Raw genomic sequence first — 12,988 nt, 5'->3', positions numbered from 1 at the left:
TCCTAAATGTAAGCCATGTTGAATGATTGTCCTAAACATCTCATCAGACCAGACTTAACCTACCCAGAAGTCATTATCTTCTCTCCATTTTGCCTCACAGTGTCGGGTCGCTCTCTGAAGGACTACCAGAGTGTGACGGTGAAGCCGGGGAGCTCTGCTGAGCTGCCGTGCCTCGTACGCTCCAACCTCGCCCAGGTGATGTGGAAAGCCAACGGCTCGGTTCTCACCGAGGCCTCTCGCTTCCACCTCATCGGTGAAAACGGTCTCCTTATTTACAGCGTGGCTCCGGAGGATCAAGGTCAATACGAGTGCTGGTCGGTGGAATGGGCCCCCGCCGCTGGGAAGAACTTCAGCCGCCTCCTGGCTGCGTATGTCCTGAGTCTGGATCTCCCGCCCAGACCGCCGCACCAGGCCGGCCACGTGACCACCACCACCCTCGGCGGCCAGGACACATCTAGCACACACTCAGCTGAAGGTAATGGTAAGACAGACAGAGCCCCACTAACTCCGGCCCTCGCCCCCCCCAGCTTCACAGCCACAGTCCAGTTCACCTCCCCACCCCAGACTGACTCATCACTAACCCCGCCCCCCAGCAGCACCATTAAGTTCCAGCCAAAGCAGCATCCACCCCCAAGCTCCAATGCTCCCCGCCCAGACAACCGGGACCCGGCGGCCGAGTATCTGCAACACAACAACAGCACTGCCCTCCTCTTCCTCTTCCTCCTGTTCTTCCTCCTCTTCCTGGCCGCGCTGGCGTACAACTGCTACATGCAGTACCTCCCAGCGCCATGTCTGCGGCTGCGAGCCGCTCTGCTGGGCAGCCACAAGAGCGCCCATCAGCCCGAGTACCGGGCCTGTGAAGCAGGTCTGATGGAAACATCTGCGGCAGACAAAATTAACATGACGGAGCAGCCGACGCAGAACGGCAGCCAAACCACTCAGAACCTCCGGGCGCTCCGCGACACCGGGTATGAGACGGAGCCCGAGTGCGGCAACGGTCAGATCCCTTCACACAGCTTTGACGACAGCCCCTCCCAGGAGAAACCCTTCGATGTGGACTGTGCCTCTCAGCCCATCCAGTTTGCAGATGCAGATGAACCGTACTGCTAGCCAGGAGCTGCCGGTTCTGCTTTTGTTCCTCTCGGCATAGAGACTTTTTTTTTAACAGGGGGTCACACTCTTGCTGCATCTTCCTTGACTTAAGTTTCCTCCATATGAAAGTATGTGTAGTGTACAGCATCACATGGAGTTTAATCAATATAAGGCTTAAAGGGATAGTTTGGATTATTTGAAGTGGGGTTTTGAGGTACTTATCCATAGTCAATCAATTATTTTCATTATTAATTAATTGATGAGTTGTTTTGGCCAAAAAATGTCAGAAAAAATGTTGAAAAATGTTGAACATTGCTTCCCAAAGCCCAAGGTGACGTCCACACGTCTTTTTTTGTCCACAAACTGAAAATATTTCATTTTCTTTCATAGAGGACTAAAGAAACCTGAAAATATTCACATTTGAAATCAGAGAATTTTAACATTTTTTTTCTTAGAAATGATCCAAAATGATTCATCAATTACCAAAATAGTTGGTGATCAATTTAATAGTTGACAACTAATCGAGTAATCGACAAATTGTTGCAGCTTTGACTACCTACAGTAGTAATCAGTATCAGTTTAAGGGTACGCTGTATTTATATTTTCACCACCTTACCTTGGTGTCACGCCGCCTTTTCTGATGGTAAACTGCTGTTATATATCAAAATATCTATAACAAATATAGTTCTCACTAAAGCCACCAGATTCCATTGGCAAAATCAGTCATTTTAGCTTGCAGAACTCAGGAGTTGGTGGTCTACAGCTGCCTTGATCAGATTGGTTGATCTGGTAGTTTGTTTGTGTTATTGTGTGACTTCGGGGAATCTGGATTAACCATTTTAAACACAGAAGTCACAAAATAGCACGAAGAAATTACCCCATTGCATCAACTGTAGACCAGCAACTCAGTGTTCTGCAAAATAAAATTACTGATTTTGACAATGGAGTCTGGTTGGTTTGGAGAGAGTGATATTTGACTTCCATAATGCTGGTTTCCTGTCTGAAAAGGCTGTCTAATGGCATGCTAAATACATACGTACACTTAAACCGATATTCATTATTTTTAGGTGAGCGTTGTTTTCCATCTTTAAAATATGTTTTGTTGCTGACACGGCAGTACATCATTTAGCCAAACTGTAGACATGCCAACCACCATCTATACAGTTACTACAGATAAGTACTTCATACAACCCCATTTGAAAAAATCCAAACTATCCCTTTAACTCCTGTTGTCTGATTTAGGACTTGTGTTAATAAAGCAAAAACTGTATTCAAAGAAGCTGTACCCTTCAGCTTAGTCCAGCAAGAAAAGCTATTTCTTTAAATTCCAAATTGGAAACATTGTTTACCAAATTGGTAAGTTACCTTGATGTTTTCCAAATTGGAGCCATGTTTTTTTTTTTGTACAGCCTGAGTGGGAGAAAAAAAAAAATCTCTTGAAGCTTTTCCATTTTGTTTTGTTTTTTTTCCTTTCAAACCTATGTGTCAGCTATTGGACTTGGATAAATGCTTCAGCGTTTTAGTAATTTCTCAGGGAAGATTTGCTCAGTACATCGCGGCCTGGCTTTGTTGTACAGTGTTGCCATCTGCAGCACCTGGTATGTGGGCCTTAATCTCACCCGGTGAGGCGGCGGTGTGGGGTTTGAAGGTCAGAAACAAACAGAAAAACAAGTGGACAAGCGACGACTTGCGTATTAGGAAAATAAATGCTGGAATAAATCAAACCACCGTCTTGTGTGGAGTCGTCTCAAGTGACAGTATTGAATTCTCTGTATTTTATGTTTTTTTTTTTCTTCTTCTCCCTGTGAAGTCGACATTCCTACATGGATACAACTGATGGTCCTGTGTATTAACCTCTACTAGTCATCATTCCTTATGTGGTCTGTTAATGTGTTCGGTATGACAAGATGCTTAAAAATATATCAATCATCAACTGTTCTTTTTCTAAAAAAAAAAAAAAAAAAAAAAAAAAAAAAAAAAAACAACAGCCCTGGAAACAATCTGAAGTTATTTTTTTAATTTGAATTATTTTTAATCAAGCCTTCAGTTTTAGAACATTTTCAGAGAGTTATTATTTAAGATGAGTCACATCTGTGGTAATATCATTTTGTCTATTGTGTAAGTAGTTTTGAACTTCCTCGTTTGTTTTTGTTTTATTTATTACAGGAGATTTTGGTTTTTAGATCCTAGCCCTCACTCTTAAAGGGACAGTTCAGTTTTTGGTTTTTTTTTTTGGTTTTTTTTTCTTCAAAAAGGGATTGTATGAGGTTCATCTAATACTTACTGTATTACCTACTAGTAGATGACAGTTAGTACACCCCCAGTTTGGAGAAGCAGCAGGAGCACTGGTGTAGGAAGTAAAGCAAAACACATTTTAGCCACCTAAAAAAGATTCACCAAAAGTATCAGTTTAAATGTGTGCTTTTTAAGGAATATTTTCAGCGCTTTACTTTGCCGTCAGACTGACTTTTCTGGTGGGAAACTGATGTTTTATGAGCCAAATATCGCTCTCTCCAAACCAACCAAACTTCATAGCCAAAACCACTAATTTTACCCTGCAGAACACAGGAGTTGTTGGTCTACCACTGCCTCGATCAGTTAGCTTGTGTACATTATTGTGTGACTTCAACATTTCACAGAGTTAGTTCGGACTCACCAGAGTCACACAATAACACAAACAAACTAACAGATTGAGGCAGCAGTAGCCCAGCAACGTCTGTGTCATGCAGTGTAAAATTACTGATTTTTCCTATGGAGTTTGGTTGGTTTGCAGAGAGCTTTGTTCGGCTTGTATAAGAGCCGTTTCTTGTAGAAAAAGGCTGTCTGGCGGCAAGGTAAAGCAGTGAAAATATTCTAAATGTAGTGTACACTTAAACTAGGATTAATTTTTAGGTAGCTAAAATAAATTAAAATACACCGGTACATACCCGCTGCCATCTACTGTAGGTTTTACACTGACTTTCGATAAATCCCTCATACAACCCCACTTCAAACTATCCCGTTAAGTCCCCCTTTCATCTGTTCTGCATGTCATCCCTTTGTTTCGATTTCCTCTTTTCCTCAAAACTCTCTCTTTCTGCGTCACTCCCTCCCTCACAGCCTCCTCTCCTGTCGACACTTCATCTTCCCTGTCCTCCTCTGGAAGTAGCACTCCCTCTGCCTTCCCTTCCACTACCTCCTCTTCGTCCTCCTCCTCTTCTTCCACCTCCTCCTCCACCTCCACCAAGCTCCACAATGTGGAGGCCCGGGAGGCAGAGGTTAGACTGTTGCCTCCCCTGCTGAAGGACCAGGCCTGGGGGGTTCATGCCCAGGAGGCCTTCCTGCTCTTCTGCCTGGCCTTGGGTGAGTGGTGCCTGTGACACTGACCCCCAAACCCAAACTTTTCTCATGCTCAGTTTGGAAATCTTACCCCCCTCACTTTTCTAACCCTTCCTTTTCACTCATTCTCCCTCCTTTCTACACCTTGCATGTTCCCATTCCCCCCCAAACAGAAACTAACTGGAAGCGTGTGTGTGCGTTTCTGGATTTGTTTAAAACAAGCCTGCCCTTTGCTTTAAGGTGTCTGACTCCTGGAGAACCGTTTATCTCCATGTTTAGGCGTCTGGAGTAATGAGTGAATGTTTAAAAAGACAAAGCTGGGATTCGATGTTAAACTGTCAACCTCTCAGTGATCTGGTTCTCAATTCTTCATTAATGACAGGTACAGTTTTGTGTATATTATTGTGTAAAAGCAGCCTGATGTGAAACATGTAAAAATTTAGAAGTGGATCCTTTTTTTATTATCCAGGGTGTTGAGAATCTCTCCTCAGAACAAATTCTAGTATGCTCAAATGTCTTACATCTCAATACTTTAACTGGATCAATTTTTTTTTTTGTGCCTGTAAACGTAAGTGTAAATATATCTGTATATATGGAAAAATACCTTTGAAGATGTACATAAATCTAGGGGACATTTTTGGATGATTGCTCTTGGTAGGGAGGCTAAATAAATCTTGTTCAAATGTTTTCAACACTGGTTTGTTTTCTTAAATCTTTTGACTTGCTTGGATTTTTACACAATGTGGAATTGTGAGTGAAGATAACGGCAACAAGTACTGCAGAAAAAACTACTGTATGTGGCTAAAAGATGAGGATCCTACAGAAAAAAGTAGGTGATCCATTTTATAAGCCTGATCTAAATTGTTATGACTTACGAGCAGGTAAAAAAAATGTTTCACCAAGATAATCTATCTAAATTCCTTTTTCTTCATTCAGATTTAACATATGAAATAAAACTCACCAAAAACAACTGCTCCAATAAACACCAAGTCCTAATTCACTATGATAGACTTGAAAATATCACCAGGAGAGGAGCCAGAGGGAGGTCAGGCATCAGAGAAATGGTATGCATAGCCAGAATATTTTCATATCTAAAGCAGTGAATAAAAGATTAATTTCAACCAAACCAGAGCTGGTGATCGTTCAAACAGTGGAAAGACGAACAAAGTTGTTTTTGGTGAGTTTTATTTAGTTTTTGTCGAGTTTGATTAAAATGATGATAGCTAGTTAGCTAGCTAACATTGCGAACAGTTATCCAAGAGACTGACATTGGTATCAAACTGCTCAAAAACACCACAAATCAAAGTATTTCTGAGTTTCATTTTGTTTCTGTCAAGTTTAGATTATTATTTTCACATGTTAGTAAGTCTTAAACACTGGACAGAAAACAATTTAGATCAGACTAAGAACAAAGATCACCAGAATTTATTTCTCACTTGCCTCTCAGGGCTTCTGTAGGATCCTGATACATATATTGAAAATATAGACAGAAAAGTGTTTGAAAATACTGGCAAATTTACTAGTGATGAATTAGCCTTATAGAAAAACCTCAGCAAATTATACATGTGCAGCTCAGTAAATTTGGATTCATCTGTGACTCCAACTGTTAAAGATGCACTAAATATCAGAGCTCAGATCAGACACACTGCATGTTAATCCAGTCACTGAACACCACAAACAGATTAAAAAAAAAAAAAAAAGGCAAGTATTCTCATTGATGTACAGTACGTCTATGGTGTGTCAGTGTCTCGACCATCAGGGGTCAAACATGAATTCTGTCCCTCAGGTCCCAGTGATGTCCACATTCACTGGCTAATAAATGGGCACAGTCTGGACACGCCCATAATGGAGTACCGCCAGCCGCTGGGTCAGAGGGAGGTACTAGTGAGCAGCTGGCTCCGAGAGGGGCCGCTGATCAAGGACGCCCGTTACCACTGTGTCGCTGAGGCCAGCACGGGGAATGACATGTCCGAGGTGGACCTCCGCCTCACTCTTGGAGGTATCTGGACCTGGTGGTGTATGGCTGGCTGTGGAGTGCCTGGGTTTTTGGTTGTGAGCAGTCCAGAGATGGACATTTTGTGATGGTTCCTGTCCATAAAAAGCTGTTGTTATTTGACAGATGAGGAGAGCATTCCGTCCAGGGATTTGAACCAGTGGAGAGGTGCACTCACAGAGCATGAGCAACTGCTAAAAAGATGGGAAAAGGCCTGGGTAGGTCTATGTTCATGCATGTGAGTGTGTTTTGTACACATCTCATAAAAGTTGCTGTGCAGTTGCCTGGTACAACTTACATCATGTGCACCAGTTTTAACCTGCTCTGCATGTTTGGCTTTGGGAAGGTGGTTTGAACTCTTTCTGCCAGTTGAGTTCTTTCTTTCAGAGAGAGGTGCAAAGTCCAGATTTAGTGGGGTAATAGCAAGTAATTAGGGGCACAGAGGACACAAAGCTTCAAGCCAGTTGATTGACACTCCATGTAATAAAGTTTAGTGTTTGGCAAATGATCTTTATTCTATTGTTTTTCACAGTCTGAATTTTATTTTGTTTAACTAAATCATTAGCTCTCCCTGCAGCATCACATTTAACTTAATTACATTTAACAACCTCGTCTGTTCCACATGATCTGCTAACCACATTCATCTAATTGTGTTGCAGATAACAAAACACTTCTGTGTTTCTTCAGAAGGATAACTAAAAGATTCCTCTAACAATGCATGCATGTCTAAACTTGATTGAACTGGATCGAATATACTTGGTTTTTTAAAATTCAAGTTATGCCTTTTTTTGGGGGGAGATTGATATCAAGAACCAGTAATAAACCAGGAGAAGTTCCTGAAAGTACAGTCGGTCAGACAGAACCAAAAGCTCCTGGACAAATGATACTGCCATTGGTATTAATGTAATGTTACATAAACATCTGACAGGACAAAATGTTCAAAAGTGTAGGCCTACTTTACTAAATTTTATGTAAATCCAGCTAAATGCAATAACAAGAACATAATTTAATTTGCTATGTCAGAAAAAAGTAAGTCAATAAATGAACTTTTGAATCTTTTCAGATCTTTTCATGTTGTTTATTTTTATGGTGAGTAGTACCACAAGAGTAGTGTCATTATTTGAATTCCTGATAAAATCAGAGATGTGGGCAGTTATTCAGATTTGCCTACAACCCGGATAGTTTAACCTCAGTTATTAACATTACAAAGAAGAACAATCTGCTCTACTCGTACAGTCCAACTGTGTTTTCCCCCCACAGGAAAGCTGTGATGGCCACTGAGTTCTGTGAAGACGTGATGAGCCTTACTCGTGTCGGCTGAATCTGGTTGTGAACATGGTCCTCGGCCCAGGTGGACCACACCTTTGGCACCGAAACTATCAGACACAGGCGAAGTACGATGTCCCAGTGTTCACTTCTTAGTACTGGACTTTTCTTGTTTTGTTTTGTTTTTTAATGGACCGTGCAGCAAAGAATTCACAACACCTGCCTTCTGCAGGGGCTCACCTGGTTGTGACGATGGTGTTGGGACTCCTTCCAAAACTGAGGAGGAGATGAAGCTTATAGCTCGTTTCTATTTTTACTGAAGAAAATTAACATCCTGAAAGCAGTGCTTGTATGGAACAATAAAACTGATGGTATATGAAGAGCACAGATCTGTATTTGTAAGTGATGCAGCGTCTGTGGCCTGTTTTATAGTTTGGTTTATTTTACAAAATGTCTCAGATGTTTTGCACCTTCAATGCCTTCCAAAGCCTCAGTACTGTCCTTCAAAGCTACCTTGCAGTTTGACATTTTCTCTTGAGATTATAAAGTGTCTTTAATCTTTATTTTTTCCTTCCAGAAAGTCAAAGCCCAGACTTACTCACTAGAACAGAAGTAGGATTCTTTTAAACCACAGTATACCTCTTAGGTTTGACATTAAGCAAGATTATATCACCAAAGAGTGAAATTAAATAAACACTCTGTCCAGCATCCAAAATGCCAAGGATGGCACGGGTTGAATTTGAGTTTGTACCTCACTGTTTTCTGTCTGCAGCCATTTTTTTTTGTTCACATTTAAACTGTGACCACATATTTGCCTTTGAAACAAAAATAAATTATTTTATCTGTTGTTTACATTGACTTGAACATCAATGCATCACTTTTTATTATCCTGATTTTGATATTTAAATGGTAGAGCCTTTTTTAAAAACAGGTTATTACTCCTGCAGGATCAGACCAGAGTGGCACAGTGACACGTCAGCCTTTTCCACAGGAACACTTTCTACCATCTGAATTATTAACCAACCTCCAACATGCATTTCTCCTCAGAAGCCAGTTATGACATTTTCAGAGGTGTACAGTTAATGCCCTGTATTTTCTTAAAGATGTATGGTTGCAGACCAAATGATGAGAATGCTTACTTTATGCCCCACAGATTTATGGACAGATAAGCATTTAATAACAATTTAACTATGAATAATCACAAAAAAATTAAAGCCGGTGCAAGAAATATGTAGAATGAAAAATAAAACTGCAAATGAGGAAAATCCTAAATATGTTGTTCCTGGGGACAAGTTTCTGCACCTCAGCCTTGCAGTAAAATACTTTTGTCATGGTTCCATCTACCACTGCTGGAGCCATAGCGCCCTCTTGTGATCAAGTAAAGTTTAATCTACAGCAATGTATCACATTCTATAAGATCATCACACAGCTAAACAGTACATTTTTCACGGTGTTAGAAAACATTAAGACACACTTGATCCCTCAGTTTATTACAAACACATTAAATTTGGAAATGCTGAGTTTTCATTGGACAGAAACGGTATAAAAGAAGTGTAATATGAAAAAGTAGCCAGTAACTTAAGTTGTCAATATTTGCCTCTGAGATGTAGTGGAGTAGAAGTACACATAGAAAACAAATACACAATAATAATTACTGGGAGTATATGTGCAGGGCAAGCTAAAACACGTTACAAAAATTCTATCTTTGTGGGGAACCCTTAATTTGTGAAACTCTCGCAAGATTTGCACGCTTTGTTTCTCATTATGCACCTTGTACATACTAATTATGTTTTACAACGTGACGACGTTGTGGTTACAATCTAGGCAAGTTAAGGGGCAGAAAACACTTGGTTAGGGCTAGTACAAGATCATAGATTGGTTAAAGTGTTAACTCTCGCGAGAGCTTTCGCGGATCTGGAGTTCCCATCTAAACATGACCATGGGTACAGTCACGGATGGCTCATAGAAAAGCGGCTCTGCGTTGCTCTTTAACGGTTGTTTTGGTGAGACATATTCACCAAAACATCCGTTAGTCGCCATCCTTAAAGTCTATTTTATTGTAAAACCTCAACGCGGTGTTTGAAATCACGCTTGATGAAACATTTGCGTTCATTTTTTTAAAAGTCAGACTTCTTCTTCGCCTAGTTGTTGTGCTCTGAGCCGTTACAAACTCATTACTGCCCCTTGAGGTCATAGGATGAAAAACACCCACTGGTACTTGACTGTAATGACACTCTGAGCTGCAGTGGGTGTTTTCCCGCCAAGAGCCACAAGGGGCAACAAGGAGACCTCGAAAACAAACAAGTGCCACTGAGGTGAGATTTATACTTTGTCAGACGTGTTTTTAAAAGTATTTCTCTGTTTTTCCGACAAAAAAGGCCTCGACCATGAAGACTAAAGAAAAAAAACGTCAATGGATAGTTGGCTACCTTCCATGTTTGCAGTAAGTTAACGACATTATATTAGATATTGCTCACCTGAACTCGTAGTGGTCGTCGTACCTGTCAGAAAACATATTTTCATATAAAGTTTGGCTATTTACAAAACTTTTACAACAAACTAATGAACGTTTGGCTGCATTGCAGCCTTGAACTGGATGATTTATGTCATGTGACCAGAATCTTGTTCCATCCCTGCATCAAATCACAGGTGAGTAGGTTAATAAACATTTTTAATGGCAGCCATATTGATATGAAGTAGTAGGTGTTACGGTCCCGTTCCATTTAGTGTGGCACAGCCTTTCAAGTGAGCCAACATGCACAATGACAGCACCCTGACTCTTTGATCTGAATGGAATGAATCCCTAATTAGTGTCATTGGTAACATCTGAGTTTACATTACTCTTTCAGGTAAAAATGGCTGCGGTGAAAGAGATCAGTTGTATTAATAATCTTCTTGTTTCACACTTTTTTTTTGTCCAGCCTATCTATGTAAAGTATGCCATGTCAGTCTCATATCTCATATATTTAAAGACTCTTTTGGAAATCTTTTTCATAACGTTTTATCTTAATGAAATGAAGAATAGATGGATAGATGGGGACTGTAGTTTTTAAGAGCAGATCAAGCTTTTACAAACTACAACCACCACAACTCAAGCGATTAAAGGTGCAGATATTTTTGGGCTTTAAGTGCAAACTACCTACATTTTCATTTTGCTCAGAATATATTTGGCAATAAGTGACAACTGGTCAAAACACCAAAAACTCTCACCTCATGCATACAATTGTGGTTTAACTTAGGAAAGCTAAACTTAAAGCTTAATGTAACCTTGATTTTTCCACAGGTTTGATGTTTCAGTGCCTAATTAACAGAGGTGGGATCAAGTCATTGTATTGCAAGTCACAAGTAAGTCTCAAGTCTGAGTCTGAATGAAATGATCTTTTGTATAATTCTTTTCAACTGGAGTTCAGTAACGTAGTGTTAGTTCTTCATGGTTGTCTTCTGCAACTTCATTGGATGCTGTCAGATTTGTTCAAACAAAGTGGATTTTGGCAGTTTTTGGACTTTTGGCCAAGTGAATTCACAATTAATCTAGCTAAGTGCAATAACCAAATTGCAGAACCCTGAAATTTTTTGTGTGGCAAAACTGTATAATAATGACTTACTGAACGCTGCAGAGATACGCCGCCTTGTAAATCTTGTTCTGCAAATAAAGAAAACCCCAACGAAGACCGCAACAAATTATTATTTACATACAAAAGTATGTTGAACCATAGTACACATTTTATGTATGTATTGCGCAGTATGTGATTTCGGATGCAGTGCCTGCCCGTCACATAAGGAAAGTCATGAGGTGTGCTGTGTCCTCTAAAGAGATTAAATTAAAAATATTGCCTACTAACGTGCTGAATTCAGTTTTCTATCAATCATTAATATTTGGTCAGTTGGTTTACGTAAATGGTTTGGATGGTGTACACAGTATGAGGTTTCTGTGTATATAGGGCTACACACCATTGACAGTACACACACACACACACACACACACACACACACACACACACACACACACACACACGCTCCTGCATGTATGATCCTCTTGTGCCTCCGTTGCCTCTGCTGCTTTTTTAATGAACCATTCACAGAAAGCTCGAGTGATGCCCCAGACGTGATTATGAAAATGAGCTCTCAAGGCTGCGGATGTTATTGTCCACACAGGAAATTCTTACATCACTCTGCTCTCTTCAAGTAGCCTATCAACACCGTTTCCCTTTGCTATTCATTTTATTGTGCCTCATTGAGCAAACACGATACCCAATTATATAAGCTCAGGAAATAATGCTATTGAAATCTGGTCACAAACAGGCTCGTATTAGGTCATGAATGTAGGACAAGAATATGACACAATTCAGTTCAGTTTGAACATAATGGCGTTGTATAACTTATATTTATATTTTCATCAAACACAGAGGTCTGTCTGGTCCATATGATGTATATAAATGATATATAGGTCAACTATTTGTTGCCGTCATTCCATAACATGCAACAAAAGTGTGATGTAACCCACAGTGAAAGAAATAGATGGTTGTGTTAGAACATTTTGGAGCAATAAAGCTAATATTCTTCTTCTGCTTCTTTCGGCTTCTCCTCATTAGGGGTCTCCACATCAGATTATTTTTTTTCCTCAGTATTATTTAATCAATAATGAGCTTGCACTTTTTTGGATTTAGAACTCAATACAAACAAATCATTCTGGATAACTATTAAATCGCTTGCGGTTATATTTGATTAATTCTACGCATGTGTGATCGTGCCCTTAGGCCGGGAGCGGAAGTAGAAACACAGGGCCCTATCGACGTCTGTAAAATGGGGCATCCTGCAGGACGGGACGCCAACGCTGTCATTCTACATGTCACCTCTCACCTCGCCGCAGTCACTCTCTGAGGCAGGATTATGCCGGCGTTGTTTGGTCCAGTGTGAAAAAGCAAATCCAACAAAATGACAAACCTTTCTCATGACAGTGTTGAACGATCTCTGTTTAAAAAGGGCTCATTAAGAAAGCTTTTCATCGAGAGAACCCTTAATGGAAGAAAGAGTTCTTCAAGGATTGTTGTCCTTATCTATTATCTAGGACCTTGGGTGTGTTCTAGATGAAACCCCTGGCATATAAAAGGTTCTCTGTAGAACCAGTGTTGTGTGTTGTAGATTAAAAAAAAAAATCATATTACATTAACTTTATGCTCTGGATGCTTGGGTGAAGAGACAGGATGTAAACTGACAGTGACAGATAGCCTGGTTGCAATTTCTGTTAAAATGATTTTTAACTTTGGGAACCTGGAATAAATCAAAATGTGTTTTTGACACAAGACCTTGTATATAACC

General features: G+C 40.2%; 1 protein-coding gene and 1 pseudogene across 2 annotated transcripts in view; both read left to right on the top strand.

The window, feature by feature from the left end:
* Positions 1-1,892, top strand: part of sema4d (sema domain, immunoglobulin domain (Ig), transmembrane domain (TM) and short cytoplasmic domain, (semaphorin) 4D) — a 56,344-nt gene extending 54,452 nt beyond the window's left edge. The window contains exon 16 of the mRNA XM_084745525.1: positions 101-1,892. Within this exon, the coding sequence (XP_084601651.1) occupies positions 101-1,110 (1,010 nt within the window). The 3' untranslated portion in view covers positions 1,111-1,892. The remainder of the gene's footprint in view (positions 1-100) is intronic.
* An 800-nt stretch (positions 1,893-2,692) lies between these two features.
* On the top strand, positions 2,693-7,655 carry LOC146308676 (uncharacterized; annotated as a pseudogene). The gene is made up of 4 exons (XR_014772671.1): positions 2,693-2,714; positions 4,099-4,434; positions 6,197-6,409; positions 6,530-7,655. The product of XR_014772671.1 is annotated as an uncharacterized LOC146308676 (transcript).
* The last annotated feature ends 5,333 nt before the right edge of the window (positions 7,656-12,988 follow it).

This window comes from Lutjanus erythropterus, chromosome 20 (genome assembly GCF_056507025.1).
Source record: "Lutjanus erythropterus isolate fLutEry1 chromosome 20, fLutEry1.hap2, whole genome shotgun sequence".
Classification (NCBI taxonomy): domain Eukaryota; kingdom Metazoa; phylum Chordata; class Actinopteri; order Lutjaniformes; family Lutjanidae; genus Lutjanus; species Lutjanus erythropterus.
Note: the sequence above shows the minus strand (reverse complement) of the source record. Positions and strands in the feature narration are given on the sequence as shown.